General features: G+C 48.4%; 1 protein-coding gene across 7 annotated transcripts in view; it reads right to left on the bottom strand.

Annotated features, from left to right (window-relative positions):
* Window positions 1–3,248: 3,248 nt before the first annotated feature.
* The window catches only part of GAL3ST3 (galactose-3-O-sulfotransferase 3), a 29,622-nt gene continuing 8,993 nt past the window's right edge, over window positions 3,249–23,877 (bottom strand). For 3 of the 7 annotated variants that reach the window (XM_077919985.1, XM_077919979.1, XM_077919984.1), the window contains exons 2-3: window positions 6,323–6,554; window positions 3,249–5,275 (exon numbers count right to left, since the gene is read on the bottom strand). In XM_077919985.1, coding sequence (XP_077776111.1) covers window positions 4,120–5,275; window positions 6,323–6,408 — 1,242 coding nt within the window. In that variant the 5' untranslated portion in view covers window positions 6,409–6,554 and the 3' untranslated portion in view covers window positions 3,249–4,119. Of the gene's footprint in view, window positions 5,276–6,322; window positions 6,555–7,456; window positions 7,619–23,877 lie in introns of all 7 variants that reach the window. The other 4 variants (XM_077919980.1, XM_077919981.1, XM_077919982.1 and 1 more) reach the window with 2 other exon arrangements.

The raw sequence follows: 23,877 nt of genomic DNA, 5'->3' as shown, positions 1-23,877 counted from the left end.
TATAACACACAAATGCTTAAGCTGCTTTCTGCATATGCAATTGTTCTGTGTATGTTTTTATAGTATGGGGAATCCTTTTGGGTTGCTTCAAGGGAAGAGGTTCATAAAGAAAATAGGATAATAATGTACCTTTAGCACACAGTCTGGCAAGCAGAGAGAACTGAAAAATGAAAGAACAAAAATAGGAACAAAGGAAGCTGCCTTACACAGTCAGACAAGAAGTCCTACCTGGAGACCCTGGGGATTGAACCTGCGACCTTCGGCATGCAAAACAGAGGCTCTGCCAACTGAGCTCCCGCCCTGCTGGATCACAGTTGTTTCTTAACACAAATAAAAAAGCTGAAAGATGCTTTAAGTGCTCCATCCCCAACACTACAAGCTGTAGAAACAAGCTTCTCTAGATTGTAGCAAAAAAGTCACTTCAGCCTAGTCTCTGTTTAGAAGGGCTTTCTGCATCAAATCTCCATTCTGTAGACTGCTAACTATGATCTTTGCAAATTAGCCTACAGCTCTTCGCAAACTAAGAAAAGGCACAATGGAAGTGGTATGCAGTTGGGTGCTGGTTAAAAAAAATTTAGCTTATCCTGGGTCAGACAAAGTCATGTGCCATCAGCCATTTATTGGGGATGGGAAGCAAATTGATCATGGCTTGGTTGAAACAGGGCAGAGAGAAGGGGAGGGACTCAACTGACCTCTGCAGGCTATTTGAAGGGCAGATCCTACCTTTTCCTCTCGGTCTCGGTTTGTGGGGTACGATCCAGTTTGGCATTGAGAGCCTCAGGCCCACAAATTTCTTGTGACCAGTTTCTCATCCTGATGGGGGAATCTTTTGCAGATTGTTAAAACTGATAATAATGTGCTCTCCTCCCCTGTGCTTCTTCAGCCATCTCACTTCCCCACACAAGGTTTCTAACTCGGCCAATCTGCAAGGATGATCTCTGGAGGATTAGCAAATAAATCTTCTTGTTAAGAAGCTGCAGCCTCTCGCCAGCCAAGTCACCGCTGAGTTTCTCTCTTTCTCTCACCCCTGGCAAGGACCAGCTAAAAGCCAGAAAGAGAGAGACCTGTTTGTGTTCTTGCACATAGTCTACGTGGAGATTAAAATATGGAAGCTTCCAGGCTACCTGTCTATTGAACACTCATCCTGATTTGTTTGCAGATATATTAGACAACATTCCCTATTTAATGTGCATTCGTTCTGATGTGCTAGTGGGATGTTGCATCAAAACAAGTCTTCTCCCACACTTTCCAGTCTCCTTCCTTGTTGCAAGAAGTTTGACCTCTCCGGGAAGCAGGTTTGTTGCAGAAGACCTCCCAATCATCTATAATTGTACAGCCTGAATTTACATGTATGCAATTGGATCCCACCCAAAAAAGAACACCTTATGTCTGATCTTTATTGAGCATTTATTCTGGTTTGTTTGCAAGGTGGTTATCTTGATTTGCTAGTGAGGAGTTTATACGCCTTCCTGTTAAAATAATTTGCTCCGCCCACACGTCTCAGTCCATTTCCTCATTACTTTCCTAAACGCAAAAATGCCTGTTTTTAAAAAGTGGGTTTATTGTGCCACAGCAACAGAGTCCCTTAATAACACTTTAATTGCAGAAAATACTGACAGTCTAGGGGGGAAACAGAAGCTACCAAATCATGTTGATGAGATGGCCCTCAAATGTGTTCTCAAGCTATCCCAGGGAAATCAAGGTCACTTCAAGATGACCTGTTCGTTGAGCATTCATTCCGATTTGATTCTTGGGGAGCTTATACAACATGGTGCCAAGCAAGTGTTAAGTTAGCCCACTCTTTCCAGAGCATTTCTCCCCATTTCTTTCCTTATTGCAAAGAGCCCCAAATCTACCTTTAACTGCACCACCCGAATGTGCTGCAACGTGACTGAATCTGACCTGACAATAGTGATGATTTAGAAGTGCTCTTGGTCTCAAGCTGCTGTCGGGAAATGGGAGAGTGGAAGCTGGAAGGACTTTGTGACCAATCCGACAGACACTTTCTTTAAAAAGTACTGCACAGGATTATCCATCCAGGAGAGCAGTTGTTCAACCAACTCCATCTGGGTTAGTGAAGACCCCTTTTGCTCTTCCTGCAAGCTGTATGGAGGTTATCTTGTACTTTTTAATCTTGTGAACTACCCTGAGAACTTCAGAGTGGTAGTTCTGAAGAAGAAGAGCGGTGTGTATACACACACACACACACACACACACACACACACACACACACCTCCTTCCGACAGCTCTCTGCAGAGAAAGGGCCTCCTGCAAATACCATCTCATCAAGAGCTCCATTGCACGTGGTGTTGGAGTCGGGCCTTTAAGGTGGTGGCTCCCTCCCATGAATAGGCAGGCAGGCACCCTCTCTACTGACATTCTGGTGCCTGTTAAAGAACTTCCTATTTCAACAAGCCTTCTAACGTGGATTTTTAAAATCCTAATCAGCATCCATGTTGGCTGTGAAATCATTTCATGCAGAGTTTATTGTGCATGTTTTTATCGCAAAATTGCTCAGAGATACTTCATAGGAAGTGAGTCATGAATGAGATAAATAAATCTATGGGGATGCCTGCTGACACAGTCGCCAACACCTCCTGTGTGAAATCCACACAGAGGGAGGTAGAATTGTAGAGGCCCATCAAGTCTAACCCCCTGCAATGCAGGAATCTTTTGCCCAACATGGGGCTTGAACCCATGACCCTGAGATGAAGAGTCCCGTGCTCTACCAACTGAGCTATCCAGCATCCTAAGGAGGCATCAATTTCCATTTTGATATATGCTCATCACATGCAGCTTGTTTCCGTTCTACTGTTCACCTCCTGACGAAAACCATGTTATTTGTTGTACTTGCTGTGTGAAAATTAATGAAACACATTTTTTTAAAAAAACCCTCAGTTATTTACCTTGCTGTCCTCTGTGGCAGAATTTTACATAATTATGTTGTCACGATGTTATTTCACCCCATTCATTTCAAGGCAAAGGAAATGAAATGCAATTTCGAGGCAGGGGAAAGGAATCAGTTACGTATCATTTGTAAACTGAAAGCTACAACAACCAATGCCAATCATATTCATTGCACTGATTTCCATTCCAAACTTTGGGACAATGAAGCAGGCATTAGGAATTTCAACTCCTCTTTCCCTGGGAATTCTCTGATATCCCCTAAGTGAGGAACCCACCCACTCTATTAAAAAAAAATACAGTATCTCTAAACACGCACACTTAATTCTAACAGCAAAACCAGGTTTTGTTTGTTTGTTTGTTTTATTGGCCTCCATCTCCTCCTTCAAGAAAAACACAGCGAGATCTTCTGTATTACAATGTCACAAGGTCTAGGACATTAAAAATAAAAAAAAATAAAAAAACAAGTTTCTGGAGATGAATCCTGGCAAGTCCCATGAAGGGGGTGGGGCATAGATAGAGACTGATAAAGGTATAAAATTAATTTTGGGCAGGGGAGGGAGAAGATGCCAGGTTGGAGCTCCACGTGGATGGATGTGACAGTGGGGTGCAGGCATGCACTATGGATTTGGGGGAGCAGAACCGGAAGTGGTCGAATTCAGCACTCAGATGTACATAGCAGGGAGGACGAAGAAAATGGTTGTCAGAAGCGGGGAGGGAGACCACCCTCACTGCTTTCTAACAGCAAGGGATGGGGCCCGGATGTGCTCAGCTTCCCCCGAGGTCCAGTTGTAGCATTTCCTCTGGAGCAAGGGAGAAACGAGGCCAGAACGGAACACCCAGTTGGGTTTAAGAAACAAAAATCGGGCTGGTTGCCGAGCGACGGGAATCCACTTGGCTCGCACACACGGCCTCAGGGCGCCTGGAGGAAAGTCCCGCTCACCCAGATCCCAAGGCCCTGAGTTTTAATAGGACTAAGCACAGCCCTAAGTCCCAGAAAAGAGAAACTGAGGGGGAGTCATTGCCAAATCGGACTAGCCATCACCAGCCCCCCTCCACCCTGGCTCTGAAGAAGGCTGAGGCCTAGGCCTAATCTAGTATTGCAAGGGCCCATCACAGGATGCTGAGGTGTTGCCAGGGCGACGGTGGGAAGTTGCTCTTGCCAACTGGGCCTCCGCCTCCTGGGCCTTTCCAGCTGCTGTGGTGGTGGGGCGCTCATGCCGCCTTGGGGACAGGGTGCCGGGGTGGCCTCAGGAGCCCCCGAGGCGGCAGCGGCCGGTGGAGTGCCGCCCTCCTCCGGTTCCTCAGGCTCTGCTTCCTCAGTAGGTAGCGGGAGTACTGCACCTCGGGCATGGCCAGCTTGAGGCACTGTTCGTCCAAGGGGGTACCCGAGCCCGGCAGGTCGTAGCCCACGATGCCCACCTTGGCGCTGGGCTGCCAGGGCCGCAGCTCCTTGTTCTTGATCTGCATGGCCGGGCGCAGCTGGGGCTGGCCCCCGAAGCAGCGGCGCGCCAGGTGTTCGCAGGCCCGGCGGAGGGCGCGCACCTCCTTCTGGACGCAGTCCTGGCCCACGCGCCTCAGCTTCCGCCAGAAGGTGGCATTGAAGTGGTCGTAGAGGCGGGCGTCGAGGGCGTTCCAGGCGTGGACCTGGGCCGCCACGCGGGCCGAGGTGATGTTGAGCTTGGACTCGGGGCTGCGCATGTTCAGCTTGACGTAGAGGATGTCCTCCAGGTCCCAGGCCAGAAGGCGGCGCAGGAGCACCAGGGACTCATCAAAGTACTCGGCCAGCATCACCAGCGAGAAGATGCCCTCCACTTGGCGGATGAACTCCGGCAAGTAGGTGGGGTCTTCGGGGCTGTGCTCAGGGTCACCCCCCAGGTCGTACACCAGCGTGTTGTGCGCGTACATGGCGTATTTCTCGTGGGGGCGGTAGTAGCGGCGAGGGTCGTCGAGGAAGGCTTCCATGGAGCCGTTGGGCACCCTCTTGTAGGCCGGGCAGTACTGGTTGTAGTAGCTGAAGAGAGACTCGAACATGGCCACCGGCTCGCGCAGGATGGTGACGTAGATGGTGTCGTTGGGCATGAGGCGGTGCAGCTCCTCGCGGTTGAAGCGCAGGTGGCTGGCGATGAGCCGCGGCGGCAGCGTGTAAGGGTGCACGAAGCGGGCCGAGAAGTTGCGCGGGTAGCAGAACTGGTGGTCGCAGGTGTGGTGAGGCAGCGCCACCGTCAGGTTGTGGCGCTCGGCAAAGCGGAAGAGCAGGTTCTGCACGGTGGTGCTGGCCGTCTTGTGGGTCTTCAGGAAGGCCACGGCAGTGTGCTTGGGGCGGGGGGGCGACGGGGGCACGCAGCTGAAGGGCGCCGACTTTGGGAACCTGGGCAGCGGGGGACAGAAGCAAGGGGTCTGGTTAGCGGCAGGGGGGTCGAGAGAAATGACAACAAGCCCAGAGATGCTTCCTAGTCTCACACCCAAGCCCTCACGGACCCTCCACCCTCTTCCCCCACTTTTTTTGAGCCCTCCCTTCATTTTAATTCCGCTCCAACACTTTTTTTAAGCTCCGCTCCTTTCTCCTTTCCAATACCCAACCCAAATGTCATCTGCAGGGCCGGCCCAATTATGAGGCATGGTGAAGCAGCTGCCTCAGGTGACAGGTTGGGGACAGCTGGGTGGAGTGGCGGATTCTCATCCTGAGGAGCATGCCATTTTCCACCTCCTGTGCTTGTTTGCCCATCTCCTAGACTGCCACCCCAACCTCCCCGAGCTGCCTCCAAATTTTCTCATTTGCCTCAACCGGTAAGACATCATAGGCCATCTTAAAAGTGGCCACTGCCCATTCCCACACCCACCGACCACTCCCTTCTTTTCTTTCTCATTAGTCTTCGTCTGGAATGGTGCCAGGGGTCAGCATCACTGGGCACCCGCAAATGCCCATGCCCTAATAGGGGCCCCACTCCCAATCTCTTGGGCCTCTTCCTCCTTGCTGTTGGTGTGAGTGAGAGGTAAGAGAAGAGGAGAAGAAGCCTCTCCATACTTTGCCCTCATTCTCTGGGAGGAGGTCTGGATTGGACCCAGAGGGAGAGGTATGCAATTGGGCAGTGGTGGTGGCGGCAGCAGCGGCAGCAAGGAGGTGGTGCACTCAGAATCCCAGATGTTGCTGGACTACAACTCCCATCATCCATAGCTAGCGAGACCAGTGGTCAGGGATGATGGGATCCAAAAACAGCTAGAGATCCAAGTTTGGGAAGCACAGGCTTAGCCAATGGACAGGGATGATGGGAGTTGTAGCCCAGCAATATCTGAAGAACAGTGGCCATGGGCATACCCAGGGAGGACGGGGGGGGGGAGAGCATGTTGCCCAAAGGCTGCCCCCAAACCTAGAACTGGTGCCAACCCCCGCCTTTTCAAAGTCTCCCACGCCTACCAGCCGAGGTGGGCACTTTGGTGCAGGAGCAAAGTGCCTGTGCTGAACGCCAGGAGGAGGAGGATGGCCTTCTTGCGCGACATCATCTCAAGGTTGGAGTGCAGCGGTGCAAAGGGCACAGGCTATGCTGGGGGCCCTTATCCAGGCACAGTGGAGGGGCAAGTCCACCCCGGCATGGAGGCTCAGGGCAGGTAGCAGGCAGAGGCCTCCGGTCTTGCGCAGAAGGGGATACCTGCGAGGGGAAGCACAGCAGTCAGCAACAAGTCCTCTCTCTCTCTGTGCATAAAGGAGTCGTGGCAGATCCAACTCAAACAGAGACACTAAGGTTTCACAGGGGAACTGCTGTAATAGAGCAGATCCCTCTTAGAGCAGATCCACTGAGGAGAAGAAGCAGCAGCAGCAGCAGCTGCTGAGAGGGCTAGACTAATTAATTAAAGAACAGAATGAAGAAAAGTTTCTTGAAGAATGGAAATATTTTGTGCAATATTTGAATATTTGAAAAAGTATTACGGTTATGTTAAAGCATATGCAGGAATTTGAAGTATAGCATCAGATGAGAAATGCCCTTTAATCATTTATCATTAGCATATATAATGGGTAAAATATAAGTAATATAAGGTAAGAATAAGCACCATGGAAGGGTGGATGGGAAGTCAACGGATATGAGAGATTTGTTCTGGTGGTTGTTTAAAAGAATTTGTAAAAATTGAAAAGTTCATTAAAAACTTACAGAGATAATACTAATACTAATAATAACAGCAGCAGCAGCAATAACAACAATAAAATATATTATTATTATTATTATTATTATTATTATTATTATTATTACTACTACTACTACTACTACTACTACTACTACTACTACTACTACGCTGCACATATGACTGCTGGGAGGCTTCCAGCAAAATTTAAAAACATCAGAAAACATCAAACATTCAAAACTTCCCTATACAGAGCTGCCTTCAGATCTCTTTGAAGTTCAGAAGGATGACTAATGTAGGTTTATTCATTTCAATGGGTCTCCTCTGAGTAGAATTTCATGGGAAACACTGGGAGCCATGTGTCTACAGAGTGTGGGGGCCAGGCTCACCCACTGAGAACAAACATGGTAAATAAAATAAATGCTTCACCCACCTGTAAATATCAGATGCTCCAAGTGTCCCTATTTTCCAGGGACAGTCCCAGATTTACAGATGCTGCCCCAGTTTCTGATTTGATCCTGGAATGTCCCACTTTTCCTTAGGACGCCCCTATTTTCATCAGAGAAATGTTGGAGGGTATGGAAATATGTGACCCCTGAGCCAAGGAGATAAGTAAATATGCAGCCTTTAGAAGACATCTGAAAGCAGCCCTGCATAGGGAATTTTTTTTTAATGTTTAATGTTTCGTTATGTTTTTATATACGTTGGAAGCCACCCAGAGTGGCTGGGGCAACACAGTCAGATGGGTGAGGTATAAAATAATTAACAAACAAACAAACAAATAATGGAATAGGACATCCCTGTTTTCATTGGAGAAATGTTGGAGGGTATGAAATATGTACTCTGACATCCAATACAACATTTGGTTCCGAACATTATGCGGTAGCTGAATATCTACAAATGAAGTAAAAAAATAAAATGCCACAAAACACTCTTCCCTCTCCAAGTCCTGCCTTCCCTTCTCAAAAGCCTAATTTTGTCTCTCGTCCTCATTTCCCCCCCAATCCAGACTGTGCTCCCCCTTACAGAGTTATTCCTCTCCCCCAGCCTCCAGAACTATATTCCTCCCCACTTTTTACATGTCCCCTCTGCACTAAAGGGGGGGGGGGAATTAAGCTCCTGAACAAACCCTTAAAAACAAACAAAGCAACAATCTCAGAGATGGTTATCTGAAGATGCCCTGAGTGCCCCTTCTCTCCCCGTCCCCCAATATATCATAAACAGAGGACAAGGGTTTCAAGGTCAGAGAACATGGCATACAGGCAGAGTTGAGCCTCCAAACCTCTTTATTGAGAAATAACCTGCTAGCACAATCCTCGGAGGGGAGGGGGCAGAGAGAGGAAGCTGCCACCAGCTGATCCTTCGACTTACCTGCGTTCAGCAGCTCCAAAAGAGATGTTCATACAAAGCAAACCCCTTTCCCTTCCCACCCAAAGCAAAGCAGCTGTCCTCTCAATTTCACTTTATTTCCTGCTCCCGGGCCCGGTTCCCAGCCCCCTGAGCTATCCCTTACCCTCTCTCTCACATACACACATACACACACTGTCTACAGCTGAATGAAGGAGCATCCAGCAATCTCACCCCCACCAGCACCGAGGAAACCAGAGAAAGCCACCAAGTTCACCTTTCTTCGCACAACAGGAGATTAAGTGTCCCAGGACTGGGATCGTTCCTCTCCCCTCCCCACCCGCCTTGCCGCTCTTTTCTGGACGGACTCCAGCAGCTCCTTGCCATGTCCTGTGGAAAGAGGGCAACACAACTGCTCCTGGGACCTGGGCCTGGAATCGCCAAGCACAGCAAACAGAAGCAGCCCCCACGCCACCCTCTGGCTTTCAGACCTTGGCAGAGAAGCCATTTCACAGCTGAATAAAGGCTAGAGTCCTTCAGGTATTTCAGACCACAATGGCTGATGTAGTCCAAAACAGCTGTAGGGCTCCAGGTTAGCAAAGGCTGGCCTGTAGCATGAAGGAGTTGTTTATTTACTTATCTATTAGACTTATCTGTATTCCTGCACTGCAGGGGGTTAGGCTAGATGACTCTTGGAGGTCCCTTCCAACCCTATGAGTCTGATTTGTTAGTTGCTTGTTACCCAAAGATCTTCAAGCTCCTTAAGGTAAAGGTAAAGGTACCCCTGCCCGTATGGGCCAGTCTTGCCAGACTCTGGGGTTGTGCGCCCATCTCACTCAAGAGGCCGGGGGCCAGCGCTGTCCGGAGACACTTCCGGCTCACGTGGCCAGCGTGACATCGCTGCTCTGGCGAGCCAGAGCCGCACACGGAAACGCCGTTTACCTTCCCGCTAGAAAGCGGTCCCTATTTATCTACTTGCACCCGGGGCTGCTTTCGAACTGCTAGGTTGGCAGGCGCTGGGACCGAGCAACGGGAGCACACCCCGCCACGGGGATTCGAACCACCGACCTTTTGATCGGCAAGCCCTAGGCGCTGAGGCTTTTACCCACAGCACCACCCGTGTCCCTTCAAGCTCCTTACAACACGTTTAAAAATGTAAGCCTTCAGTACATTACGCCACTGAAATAATGCATGCCAGCACCTAGAGATGCTCAGTATGAAGGCAGATCCTGAGGGCTCCCAGTGCTCCTGAACATGCGCAGAGTGCGGTCCCTTCGGCACAGAATAGCCACAAACTTCCTCCCTCTCCAGCACACATTTGGAAGGAGAGCCACTACAGCAAGTGGCAAGTCATTCTACAGAGGCTCAAGCCTGATTTTCAAAATGCACACAGCTCTCAGAGTCCCTCCTCGCTGGCTCAAAATGGAATTGAATTTTGTAGTCTGTTCTGTTGACATATGCAAAATCTTAAGACTTCTTTTTGGAAGGAAGGAAGGAAGGAGACATACTTCTAGCCCTCGTGAAAGTTTGCAATGTTCTCTCTGCCATCATTTAGAAGGCAGAGAATTTAGAAATAAAATACGTATTAGATTTCTACTTATTTCCTACGAGAAATGGGAGGTGTTTTGCCGAGATTCTTCATTAGTAACTTTAAGCATGTGCAAACTGCTTTTTGTTGTTGCTGGGTGGTTACAGAAAAGGGTGCAAGTGGCAAACTTATCTGCAGGGGCTAGAAATAATTTTTTGCAGCAGGGCTTGCCCAGGAGAAATAATATGGACATTTCTGCAGTAATGCTGGACCTGGTGAAGAACACCTGCCCTGCATGCAGAAGGCCTCAAGGTAATTGGATAGGTCAGCTAGTACAGCATAAGACTCTTAATCTCGGGGTTGTGGGTTCAAGCCCACACTGGGCAAAATATTCCTGCATTGCAAGAGGGTTGGACTAGATGACCCTGGTGGTCCCTGCCAACTACAATTCTATGATTCTGTTCCAGTGGCATCTCCAGGTGTGGGCTTGGAAAGACCCCTGTCTGAAACATGGAGAGCTGCTGCCAGTCAGTGTAGGCAGTACTGAGCTAGATAGGGGGGAAATAGCCCTGGTTAAGTATAAGGCAGCTTCTGCTGTAAATGCTGTGTGGTTGTGTCCGTCCTTATTGACTTTCAGGAGGAATTTAAAAGCATTCCTGTTCACTCAGGCATTCGATGGTTGAAAGGTACTGTTCCTGGCAACTCTGACGTCACTGGCTGAGATAATGGGGGTTGTTTGAAACTGTTTTTAGAATGTTTTTTTTAATGATGCTCTCTTAATTATGTGTTTGCTGCCCTGGACTCCTTTGGAAGGGAGATTTAAATAGAAATGAGAAAAAGACGACGACAACGACAAGCTGCATGGCTTGTTTAAAATCACGATGAACTCGCTGACATCCAGTGAGGCTGAATGACAATTCAGGATAGACAAAAGGAAGTCCTCCTTCACAGAGCATGTAGTTAAACTACAGAATTGGCTCTCATAAGATGGAGAGACAGATGACTTGGAAAGAGAGATTAGGCTCATTCATGGAGAATAAGGCTATCTGTGGCTACTAGTCATGAGGGCTATATACAACTTTTCCAGGATCAAGGGCAATGGAAGCTATTCATTACCAAAGGACACAATGGCTAAAAAATTTACCGGGTTCAAAAGCTACCAAAAAGAACTGCTTTGTGTAATCACTCCAAATGATAATGGCCATCCCATTTTTAGAATTGCGTCTCACGTACTCTAATAATAATAATAATAATAATATTTATACCCCAGCCACTCTAGCTAAAGGTGTTGGTTTCATGACAATGAAAATGAAATCCAGTTCAAAGGAGAAATTACTGCAGGAGGAAGACCTGACCCAAGAGAAGGAACTGCAAAAGCACATGAGATACCCCAAGCTCAAATAAAAATTGTGGAGAGAAGTGCACGAGGGGGGCAGGCGTGGGGCAACTCACAGGCTGGCAGGCTGCTATTAACAAGACAGCTATGGCCAGGCCTGGATAGCTTAACCAGAGTTGTCCATGCATTGGTAACCTCAAGGCTGGACTACTGCAATGTGCTCTGTGTGGGGCGGCCCTTGAGGTTGATCCAGAGACTGCAGCTAGCGCAGAATGAGACAGCTGGGTTAATTGTTGGAGAAACTACTGCCAGGATATAGTACCTCATCTGCACTGGCTGACAATCGGCTGCTGGGCTAAATTCAAAGTTCTGGTACTACCATATTTTTCGCCCCATAGGACGCACCGGCCCATAGGACGCACCAAGTTTTTTGGGGGGGAAATAAAGAAAAAAAAATTATTTCCCCCCCAGGCGCTTGTGGGGCAGGCAGCAGGGAGAAGCGCTCTTCTCCCCGCCGCCCGCCTTCAGATCAGGTCCGGGGACAGTGGGAAGACGCGCTCCACCTCCCCACTGTCCCCGGAGCTTGCGGGGCTGGTGGCGGGGTCTCCCCGCCGCCAGCCTCCAAACCACTTCAGGAGACAGCGGGATGGCGGCGTTCTGCCTCCCTCTGTCCAATGACCTTGTGGGGCTGGCGCTGGGGCTCTCCTGAAGCCAGGAGAGCGAGAGGGGTCGGTGCGCACCGACCCCTCTCGCTCTCCAGGCTTCAGCGAAAGCTTGCATTCGCTCCATAGGACGCACACACATTTCCCCTTCATTTTTGGAGGGGGGAAAGTCCTATAGGGCAAAAAATACGGTAATCCAGGCTTCCTCAAACTTGGCCCTCCAAATGTTTGAGACTACAATTCCCATCACCCCTGACCACTGGTCCTGCTAGCTAGGGATCATGGGAGTTGTAGGCCAAAAACATCTGGAGGGGCTAGGTTGAGGAAGCCTGCACTAACCTGCAAGGCCCTCGACAGCTCAGAACCAGGTCACGGGAGAGACCGCCTTAATCCTTATATGCCTAGTAGGTCACTGCAGTCTGCAGAAGAGTTTCTCATTGAAGCTCTAAAATACCAGAAGTCTGGAGCAGGGCTTTCACCGTGGCTGCCCCTGTTCTGTGGAACAACATTTCCATCGAGTTGTGACAGGTGCCTGCCTCCTGTCCTTTCTGGAAGCAACTGAAGACATTTTAGTTTCAACGAGCATTTCCAGCTGGATGGAAGGGTGTTCTCAAACCTATTTTCAGTTTCATTTTTGCACTGTTTTTTAAAACCACTGTAGCTGGTTTTTGTGGTGTGTTTGCAAATCATCTTCATATATTAATGAAATAAGAACGACAAAACCAATAAACTTAAGCAGTAACAATTAATGCTGAAAAGTTTATAATGGGCCTTGCTGGAAAACTATTTCTGGCAAAGAGAGCGAAAGGAGGAGGATTTAAAAGGTATTGGTGGGCAGAACGCCCAGCATGAGGAAAGGCTGACCACAACTGTTTAAAAAAAAGAGTATCCATTTTGTACAAGCAGGCACTGTGGAGAATTAAAGTCTGAAAAAAGTAAACGAGATACTGGAGAGAGGCAGCAAAAGTCAGTGTTTCTGGCATCCGCTGCAAGGGCAGACCAGGGACAAAAAAAAGAAGTCAATGTGGATATAAAAATAAGAAAATTATTCCATTGAAGTTAGACGTAGGAGCCGAAGTCAACGGCAAACCAGCACAAATGAACCATAAAATGTTGGCAGGTGTGTGAGGCGAAGGACAAGATGGCTCCCTCCCCCAGGGCACATACAGGAGCCAACTGGAATGGCAGTGGAATCTTACTCCAACATCTTATCCTGCACTTGAGGGTAGCAAGCTGGCATAGAGGGTACAGGGCCGGCCACGTGGCACTGACATCTCTGGCTACTCCTCATACTCAGCATCCGCTGCCTGAGGCAGCTGCATCATTGTAGGACCAGCCCTGGTGTTCCTGCCACCCCAAATGGGACGTTCAGATGACACCATCGTCCTTTCACAGCCATTGTTCTGTGCATTGCATTTGTCCATCTTTTCTGCTAATGTGGAGGGCCTAAAGATCCAGAACAGCAGTGCAAAAGAAACCCATCTTAGGTGTGGGCATTCCTTTGGGCTTTTACTCCCCAGGTTTAAGTGTGTGTGGTTTTGACAACACTGGAGGCTCTCCTCCAACCACACCTCTTCCCTTCTGGTTGCTCCTCACCTGAGGCCATTTCATTCTGGTCTTCCACCATTGCTGCTGGACCTGCTTTTACCCTCAGTTCTTCTCTGCTGCGTTTATTTCTGAAGAAGAGCTCGTTGCTCAGAACCTTCATGCAGGGAAAGTGGGCAAGCTCCCACTTGTCTTCTCCTGCCCCACAAACATAGCATCAAAATACAGCAGGGTTCGCACATTCCCCCAAGCCCAAATATGATAGGTTCAATGATTTGATTTAGCATGTTTCCCTAACCCAGGCTCATGGGGGTGGGGGTGGTTTTATTTTCTGCTTCAGACAAACCATGAGCTGCAACCAAGGTTTGCTCTACGGCTGGCAAATAATAAATAATAAATTTTATTTATACCGCGCCCTCCCCAGGCTCAGGGCAGCTAACACCAGTAAAATAACAGTAAAAACATAATGGGGGGGAGACCAATTTAAAATACAGGTTAAAATGCAATTTAAAATGCATCCTCATTTTAAAAGTAGCCCATAGATCAAAACCATAAGGGGAGGGAACCATAAGGGTCAGACTGAGTCCAAACCAAAGGCCAGGTGGAACAGCTCTGCCTTGCAGGCCCTGCGGAAAGATGTCAAGTCCTGCAGGCCCCTAGTCTCTTGTGACAAAGCGTTCCACCAAGTCGGGGCCAGTACCGAAAAGGCCCTGGCCCTAGTTGAGACCACTCTAACCAACTTGCGACTTGGGACCTCCAAAGTGTTGTCATTTGTGGACCTTAAGGTCCTCCGCGGGGCATACCAGGAGAGGCGGTCCCGTAGGTACGTGGGTCCTAGGCTGCATAGGAGACTGAGAGGAGATAGGACAGCCATCTTCAAATATCTCAAGGGCTGTCACATGGAAGTTGGAGCAAGCTTGTTTTCTCTTGTTTTGGAGGGTAGGACTTGAACCGATGGATTCAAGTTACAAGAAAGGAGATTCTGACTAAACATCAGGAAGAACTTTCTGACAGTAAGAACTGTTTGACAGTGGAAATGACTCCCTTGGGAGATGGTAGACTCTCCTTCCTTGGAGGATGGATGACCACCTGTCCTAGATGCTTCAGCTGAGATTCCTGCATTGCAGAGCGTTGGACTGGATGACCCTTGGGGTCCTTTCCAACTCTACGATTCTATGACTCTACGATCTTTTCATTTCAAGCAGCTTTCAGTTCATGTGCACTGCATTCTGGATTGCTTCTAAGTGCTCCTTTTTCAAAGCATTTTCTAGTTTAGAGCTCCAGAAGGACTGTGATTTACTAGGGAAGGGTACCCCCCAAAACAAGGCTGTCTATAATAAGTAAAAAGGGACGGTTAGAAGGCTTTCTCCATGGGTCTCAGAGATTGCAACAGGCTACATGTGAAGCAGCAGAGAGCTCAGAGGCTGGCAGGGCCAGACCCATGGCTGCAAAGAGAAAATTTAGATCACACCCATCACCTTGAACTCGGAGCCCAGAAGGCAGCACAGCTAACAAGGGCAGACGGCCTATTTCAACGACCACCAATGCCTCCATGAGAGAGGCTGATCGAAAGGTGGGTGAACCGAATTGACTTCCTTTCTCAATCAAAGTTGTCAGCAGAGAGAGAGAGAGAGAGAGAGAGAGAGAGAGAGAGAGGAGGCTCCTCCTATTGTTATTCACCCTAACCAACTTCCATTTCCACCGGCTGAAAATCCAGAACTAAGGACTGAATGGAATACTTGACAATTAAAAATGTGGAACGTGCCCCCATCTCCTTGAACCCACCACCCACTTGCCCTTTCAGAGCCGAGAGACGCAGCACCTGGCTCCCAGTGCACCAGCCACTAAACCTCTCTGCCCTTCACTGGAATCTAGGCCACAGACTTCATCCGATCGATGAGCACGAGCCTCAGGGGTGAGGTGGAAACTTGACAGCTCCCTGTCCCTCGATAAATCCATGCACAGCTAGAGAGAGTGCCAGAGGGCCAGGGAGGGGGAGTTGGGCGATCAGAGCAGGCGCACGCAAAAGCTAGTTTGCAAAATGCACCCACAGCCCTTTCCTCTCTGAGCCAACCTTTCCTCCTCTCCTCGTCCCAATTCTAAGGGCCCTCCCAGACTGGTGGGTTTCTTGCAGGCATTTCCCACAATGTGTTGCTGGTGGAATAATAGCAATGACAAACCTAGACAGCATCTTAAAAAAGCAGAGACATTACCTTGCTAACAAAGGTCGGTATAGTTAAAGCTATGGTTTTCCCAGTAGTGATGTATGGAAGTGAGAGCTGGACCATAAAGAAGGCTGATCGCCGAAGAATTGATGCTTTTGAATTATGGTGCTGGAGGAGACTCTTGAGAGTCCCATGGACGGCAAGAAGATCAAACCTCTCCATTCTTAAGGAAATCAGCCCTGAGTGCTCACTGGAAGGACAGATCGTGAAGCTGAGGCTCCAGTACTTTGGCCACCTCATGAGAAGAGAAGACTCCCTGGAAAAGACCCTGATGTTGGGAAAGATGGAGGGCACAAGGAGAAGGGGACGACAGAGGACGAGATGGCTGGACAGTGTTCTCAAAGCTACCAGCATGAGTTTGACCAAAATGTGGGAGGCAGTGGAAGACAGGAATGCCTGGCGTGCTCTGGTCCATGGGGTCACAAAGAGTCAGACACAACTAAATGACTAAACAACAACAACAACAGTGGCAGATTTAGACCAGACCATCCACACGGTGTTCAGCTTTGAGAGTCGTTCTGCAATGTAAGCCTATTGTCACTGCATTATTGCTGTCTGAAGGGCCTCTCTTGCACTACAACAGTGCAAAGCAGAACCAAAAAGTCAACGATGCTCCAGAATATTTGCGGTACGAAATGCTGCAAGTTTTTCAGCAGGAGGTAATGAGATATGCACCAATCGCAAACGAAGCCACCCTGAACCTTTTGCACAGATGCAAACAGTATCGAAAGGGGGAATTGCTTATAACCATCCCGATACCACCCTGAGCACAAACAGTTGTGAATGCACAATAAAAAAGGGTTGTCTGGAGGGGGCTTAGGGTTCTGCCAATTTGCTATCCTGAATTTCCAGGAGAGAAACCTAGAAATTCAAACGCAATCGTCGAGGAAAAAAGGCAGGATGGCAGGGAGGCAGCAGCAAAGATGAAAGCTGATTAATTTGCATGTCAGAATTAAGAGGCAGGAAAGGCCTTGTGGGGAGGGGGAGAGAAGAGAGACCGGATTGGAGAAAGAAATCTTTCAAATTCCTGAATGCCGGTTGCCACATTTCAGAGCACCCAGGCAGAAGGAGCTTAGAATTTTTGTTTTTCAAATCTTTGGATGCAGTCCCCAGGCACAGCTACTTGGGAGTTCATTCTCCATCAACCTCAGCCAGGCTCGTTTCTTTGAGACCACTCATTATCTACAGTGGGTCCGAAAGACCTGCGAGGCCCGGGTTCAAATCCTACCTCTGCCAGGGGCTTTGTGCAAGTCACCCACCCTCTCTCAGCCTCAACTCCTGGAAAATGGGGAGACGGTGTCCTTGTGAGTCCCAAATAAAGCAAGGGCTTTTAAAAAGCAGCTAGCAAGTTTGAAAAAATCATTATTGCTAATATTTTTAATAGCCACCGCTGCAACCATCCAGCTAGTCTGTCTTTTAGGCGGCAGCTGGACTTTCCCATTCAGGTGGAAACAAGGAGGACTGGCTACCTGCCTAGTCCCAAGAAGTATCCATTACCTGCCGTCCACCGGCTCTTCCGTGCCAGGTTACCTGGGCTCAGATTACTGCCAATGATTACACAGGACAAGGTTCCAGCAAAGGTGACCTGGTTTTAGAATGCGCTGCAAGAGCCCGTTCACAGTCACCGCCCCGGGCCTCTCAGAGAGGCTGGAGGAAGGTGACAGCAAATCGGGAGGGCCCAATGCCTAGAGATCGACTCTAACCACTGCATACCACTCCCCTTCTACACTGGAACATAAAGGCTACAGCAGGAGTGAGGAACCCTGATTATCGGCTTTGCTGATGGGCTGATGGGAGACGGAGTCCAGCCAAGTTTGTAGAGCTACAGGTTCCCCCGCCCCTGAACTACAGGAATGCTTCTGAACCTCAGTTAATAGCTATTATTCCATTCCTCCCTTCCAGATAGTGGAGTCCGTCACCACCTGCCGGAGGTGGATTGCAAAACGAGACACATATCCCACCCCACTGCTTTAAGAAACTTGTCAGAACTCATTTTTCTCCCACGGCCTCAAAAAGACCCAGGTGTCCTGGCCCCCAGGCCCATATCCTTGCCAAAAACTTACCGGACCCTCATTCTCCTCCCAAGGCCTTGTGGAACCCAGATATCTGACTTAGAAGAGCTACATGAAAGGTCCCACCATCTCCCCCTGTAGGGATCAGACATTTGCCTACAGGGAAATCTCTAACCGGTTTGCATATATCCTAACAGAAAGGGAATCGTTATGACAACTGCTATGCACATTACTCATTCAAAACCAAAGAATACTACTGAAAATTTAATAATAATAATTCCGCATTTTAAGTGACATGACCAAGCAACAAAATACACCCTTAAAAGACGTCCTTTTAATTGTGCATTTATGAGCATTTGTGCTCATGATGGTATCAGGGCACTTTCAGTGCGGTTTTGCACATGCCAAAGTTTGGGGTAAACATACTTGCTTGATTTCCAGTTGGTGCATGCATGTCCAATTGCCTCCTGCTGAAATCCTGTAACATTTTATATTACAGTGGTACCTCGGGTTACAGACGCTTCAGGTTACAGACTCCGCTAACCCAGAAATAGTACCTCGGGTTAAGAACTTTGCTTCAGGATGAGAACAGAAATCATGCTGCGGCGGCACAGTGGCAGTGAGAGCCCCATTAGCTAAAATGGTACCTCAGGTTAAGAACAGTTTCAGGTTAAGAACGGACCTCCAGAACGAATTAAGTTCTTAACCCAAAGTACCACTGTATAGACGTTCCTGTTTATTTCTTTGTCCCTCTTTTTGCACTATAGGGCAAGGGGGGGCCCTCCAGGAGGCAATGGTGTAATAGCCTTGAGTAATCATCACAGAGGGACGCAGATGGCACTGTGGTCTAAACCACTGAGCTTCTTGGACTTGCCAATCAGAAGGTCAGCGGTTTGAATCCCCGTGACGGGGTGAGCTCCCATTGCTTGGTCCTAGCTTCCGCCAACCTAGCAGTTGGAAAGCATGCCAGTGCAAGTAGATAAATAGGTACCACTCCGGTGGGAAGGTAAACGGAGTTTCCGTGTGCTGCTCTGGATTCGCCATGCTGGCCACATGACCCGGAAAAACTGTCTGCGGACAAACGTTGACTCCCTCGGCCAGTAAAGCGAGATGAGCGCTGCAACCCCAAAGTCGTTCGCGACTGGACTTAACTGCCAGGGGTCCTTTACTTTTTTAAGCATCACAGAACCACTAACGCGGTGGAATTGTGGGTGGGTGGTCCAGTTAGAAATCCACCAATGATGCACTATTCCAGGGGTCAGCAAACTTTTTCAGCAGGGGGCCAGTCCACTGTCCCTCAGACCTTGTGGGGGGGCTGAACTATATTTTTTGGGGGGGAGAATGAACGAATTCATATGCCCCACAAATAACCCAGAGATACATTTTTAAAAGGACACATTCTACTCATGTAAAAACACGCAGATTCCCGGACCATCTGCAGGCCAGATTTAGAAGGCGATTGGGCCGGATCCTGCTCCCAGGCCTTAGTTTGCCTACCCATGCACTATTACTTCATCAGTGACATGTTGCAGACGACACCCTCCAAAGACGACAAACCCCAATCCGGAGGGCCCCAAAACACAGCATCAAAATACAGCAGGGTTTGATGATTTGGCTAAGCTGGTTTCCCTAACCCAGGCTCATGGGGTGGTGGTTTTGTTTTCTGCTCCAGACAAACCATGAGCTGCAACCCAGGTTTGCTGTATGCCTGGAAGAGAGGAGACGGAGAGGAGATATGATAGCCCTCTTCAAATATCTCAAGAGCTGTCACATGGAAGAGGGAGCAAGCTTGTTTCCTCCAGCTCTGGAGTGTAGGGCTTGAACCAATGGCTTCAAGTTACAAGAAAGGAGATTCTGAGTAAGAGCTGTTCAATATTCCATACTTCTTTCACTTGGCGGTGAGTCCTGGAGGACTTGCTCCCTGCCGTGACGGAGCTACAGAAACGGAGGCTGCTGAAGAGGTCAGAGACCCAGGTCACTGAGTCTGGGCTTCCACAGCCACCAGCTACCATGAACCACCATTGGCAGGACTGGCAACAACAGCAGCAGATATGTTCTATGCTTACGATAATGTTTTGTTCTCTTGCTAATTATGCTGTTTTAAATGTGCATGTTATATTTGTTTTCTCTTCAAAGGTTTAAGAGCTCCCCCGCCCCCCCCCCCCCCCCGGTTAACTTTGCTGCGATAAATGTGCATTCTGTAGCTGACCTCCATTACAACGCTTTCTTTTGAAACCTTTAAGACAATATTTCAGCTTCCTGTTAATTATGTTGCTTTGAATGTTGACTTCATATTTGACTTTCTTCAGTCATGATTCATTCTGGATTGTTTCACTTGATGTTTCAATGTCGGCTGTAAATTGCTTTGAGCTCTCCCTCCCCCTTCAAAATATAAAATGTAGGGCAGGCAGAAATCCCACAGGTACAGCTTTGCCTGTCAGATCTTCTTCCTGCCAGCAAAATGCTGCAACCCGTCCAGTTGCTGTTGAAACAATGCTGACCCCTGCCAAGGAAACAGGACCTATCCTACGTGATTTTGAGTCTGTAACGTTGCAATTTTCCAAAACGAAGACAATCCCCCCCCCCTCCAAACCCCTGGGAACAGAGAGGATTTGGGACATCGACAGAGCACTGAGATTTTGCTTTACCCTTTCCTTCTTCTGCATGCTCCCAGCTCTTGGGAACAAGAATGAATTATCTATCTTTAGAACCCGCTTTGCCCCCTTGAACTGCTTCTCACAGGAAATGAATATATATATATATATATATATATATATATATATATATATGAATGATGCAACATTCTTATTGTTTCCAGCATGGGTGAGACATCATCCCCAACAGCTGGCCACAGGGAGACACAATTGCCTTCATTCTATAGCGACTGTTTTTCGGTTACTTCATTCAAACAGAAGGCGAAAAAGCACTCTTGACATGGTCAGGGGCACTCCTTTAACCAGAACTTAGACTGAAGCACTGGGGGGGGGGGGGGACGACAACAGATTCCAGAGCCACTCTCTGGGGCAATAATACTATCTCTTTAGGCTCATCCAGGCTTTGTATGGCTGTTGTGTCTGCTTCAGGGAACACCATAAAAAGCAGGGTCCCAGAGGGCTGCAGTCAGGTACAGCTCTCGCTCTCTCCCTACCCCAAACACATGTGCCATCCTGCACCCCTGCATGTTTGTCCTTCGTTCTCACTCCACCCCTCTCAATCCGTTCTCCCATAGCAAATGTCAGGCCAGCTGGGGCTAAACTCAGCGGAAGATGTGAAATCTTGCTATGTTTTCCATCGGTGGCGAGGAAACCTCTGGCTCAGCTGAGTTGGGCTCCCCTCCATCTCAAATGCCACCTTAGGGCTCATTGAGGTCCATCCTTGTCCTGAGGGGAGGAGAGAACTAGCTTTCAGAAAGCCCCACCCCACCCCCATTGCAACTTTGCCATATTATGATAGGGGAAACCTGTGGCCACCCAGATGTTGCCACAGTACAACTCCCATCATCCCTGATGTTATGTACTGAAGTTCTCACCCTGGGCCAGCAGGGGGATACTGTAGATAGTTTTCACTCAGGTCCACATATGCAAATAAGGGATTGAAAGTGACGTTCAGTGATTGGATAGTTACAGAAAGTGGTTACTGTTGCATTCTAGTGGAGCTCTATATAAGCAGGCTGGCTGAACCCTTCAGTTCAGTTCTGTTCTGGCCTGTGAATAAACAAGAGCTGTTTGAAGAATCGCTGTGTCGTCTGATATGTTCACCCACAATTTAACACCTGAGCATTGGCCAGGCTGACGCAGGAAGGGCAAGAGGGAGAGAACTGTCCAAAGAAGGCCATGGAGAGAACCTAAGAAGATTAAGCAGAGCGCAGCTGCTGGATCAGGCCAATGGCCCATCACAGTCTTCTCACAGTGGCCAACAAGATGCCTCAAGGCAGGTCCCAAATGCAAGAGACCTTTCCTCCCCACTTACGATGCCCAGCAACTGATATAAAGAAACCAGAGAGCGAAGGAACAGGTCTCCCTGTTCACTTTTGGATCTGGCCCTTCCCACCACCAGCATGCGGCCCCCAAGACATTATGACACTCAAGGCAATGCCAACCTGGTGCCCTCCAGCTGCTTTGGACTAAAACTCTGGAGGGGCAACAGGGTGGCGATGGCCGCTCAACGTAATGGGCCGCTCAAACAGAAACAGACCCCTGATCAGTGTTCAAAACTCCGATATCTAAGATAGTTGCCAAATGACTCCTTAAACCAAGGTTGCAATCACAAAAACCAACTAGGTTTATCCAACCCATCTTATATAAGTTTCCTGGGCGTTCAGAACAAGACAACATCTCCCTATTACTACAGGATGAGAGCCCAGAAGTCACATATTCAGTTGCCAGATTTTGCGCTGCCATGATAGATACTTGACAAAGAATGGTCTATGCTGCAATTCAATCCTAAACTGAAGGCCCATATTGTTAGATCCGCACTTCTGAAGCCCACCCCATATAGCTGTGTTAACTGATCTTTTAATTTTTCTTCTAAATTTTTACTCACCCATTATCTATGCTTAATTGAGTATTCTATGTATATGTTTAATTCTACGTTTGGTTCTTGCTCCTATTTATTTAATAATTATTAGATTCATACTGTTATGCTATTTATTTATATGTTTTGCTTATGCTAGTCTATGACTGTAATAAACTACTTGAACTTGAACTTGAACACAAAAACGGAATGTCTAGTTGCCATTTTGGGGCAAGGGGGCTCTAAAGTCTTATTTTTCAAATGATGGACTGACTGTGATTGATTCTCATTTAAACATCTGGCTAGTTCAGAGGACAACCTTCAGCTAGGTTAAGAGTTCTGAGAACTTAAAGAAGAAAAGTCCCTTGATCCAGGGACAGTCCACATATATATTGGCCTCTTCCGACCACTTTTTCTTAACGGCTCCTGCTCCTGCTCTGGCTGCACAGAAAAAGCATTTGGGTTCCCGAAATTCATTCCGATTGTGCAGATAAAATATAACTGATAGAATTCTACAGGATTGGGTACTAGTGTGTGAAAACAGTCTAGATCCAACAACCCCCAGGTGGCGGAGACATCAGGTGCCATCCTGGTGCCCAGGCATCATCACTTGGTTGCGAGTGGCCGAAAGCCAAGGGCAAAATGCGCCTGGCTAATTTCGAACACTGCCCCTGGTCCATCCCGTTCCCCTGCTAATGGTAGGTGACCCAAAGCTAGAATGGTTTGAAGACCTCCGGAGAAGAGGAGCCCACCTGCCCTCCTAGCTTTCTAGGCCATCGGTTCCACTGGCAATGGACATTTCTCCTAGAACACAAGATGCAGACCTACCCTTTGGACCAACATCAAGGAACATGCCTTTGTCATCATTGATGGGGCAGCCCTTTGGGTATCTGAGGAGGGCTATCCTGTCCCCCTCTCTGCCTTCCGTTCAGCATGCTGAACACACCCGGCTCCTTCACACCTCCCTCAAGGGACGGCCTTTCCATGCCCATCTCCACATTCACTGCCCTCCTCTGAACCTGGTCCAATATGTCTACGTTCTTTGGAAAGTGCAACACCACAACCTGCCACAGTTTGGTCCTTTGTTCCCTTTATGTTTTGCTTCCTTTGGTTCCGCTGCGGCTTCCTTTGGTTTTGCCCTTCTCCCCAAAAGACAACAATTATTATTTCTAAAAGAAAATAATAATGCTTGATCGTTCCCCTCCCCTCCCCACCTCCAAGCACAGTCAGAGACGCAAAAGAGAGAAGGGCTGAACAACTGAGGAGGTGCATAGCCAGAGAGAGCTCTGCCAAAATTCGCAGGCTGGGAAGAGGGGAGGGGGCCAAAGAGGTATTTTGCATGCAAAGGAGTCAGCGGCAGTGCTGTTGGCTCCAGCTCAACCCAAAATCTGAAGATGACTTCCTGACTAGGCCTTTAAATATACCTGTCATTGTGTTTCTGGCATTTTGAAGTGCTAATTAAAGGTGCTGGACTCCTGCAGAACATCCATTAAGCTGAAGGAATCGGTTGTCTTTAAAAAAAAGAAAGAAAAAAGTTTGATAGCAGGGATGAAAATACAGTGGTACCTTGGGTTACATACGCTTCAGGTTACAGACTCTGCTAACCCAGAAATAGTGCTTTAGGTTAAGAACTTTGCTTCAGGATGAGAACAGAAATCATGCTTCACCGGCGTGGCGGCAGCAGGAG

Source organism: Podarcis muralis, chromosome 16 (assembly GCF_964188315.1).
Source record: "Podarcis muralis chromosome 16, rPodMur119.hap1.1, whole genome shotgun sequence".
Taxonomy (NCBI): Eukaryota; Metazoa; Chordata; class Lepidosauria; order Squamata; family Lacertidae; genus Podarcis; species Podarcis muralis.
Note: the sequence above shows the minus strand (reverse complement) of the source record. Positions and strands in the feature narration are given on the sequence as shown.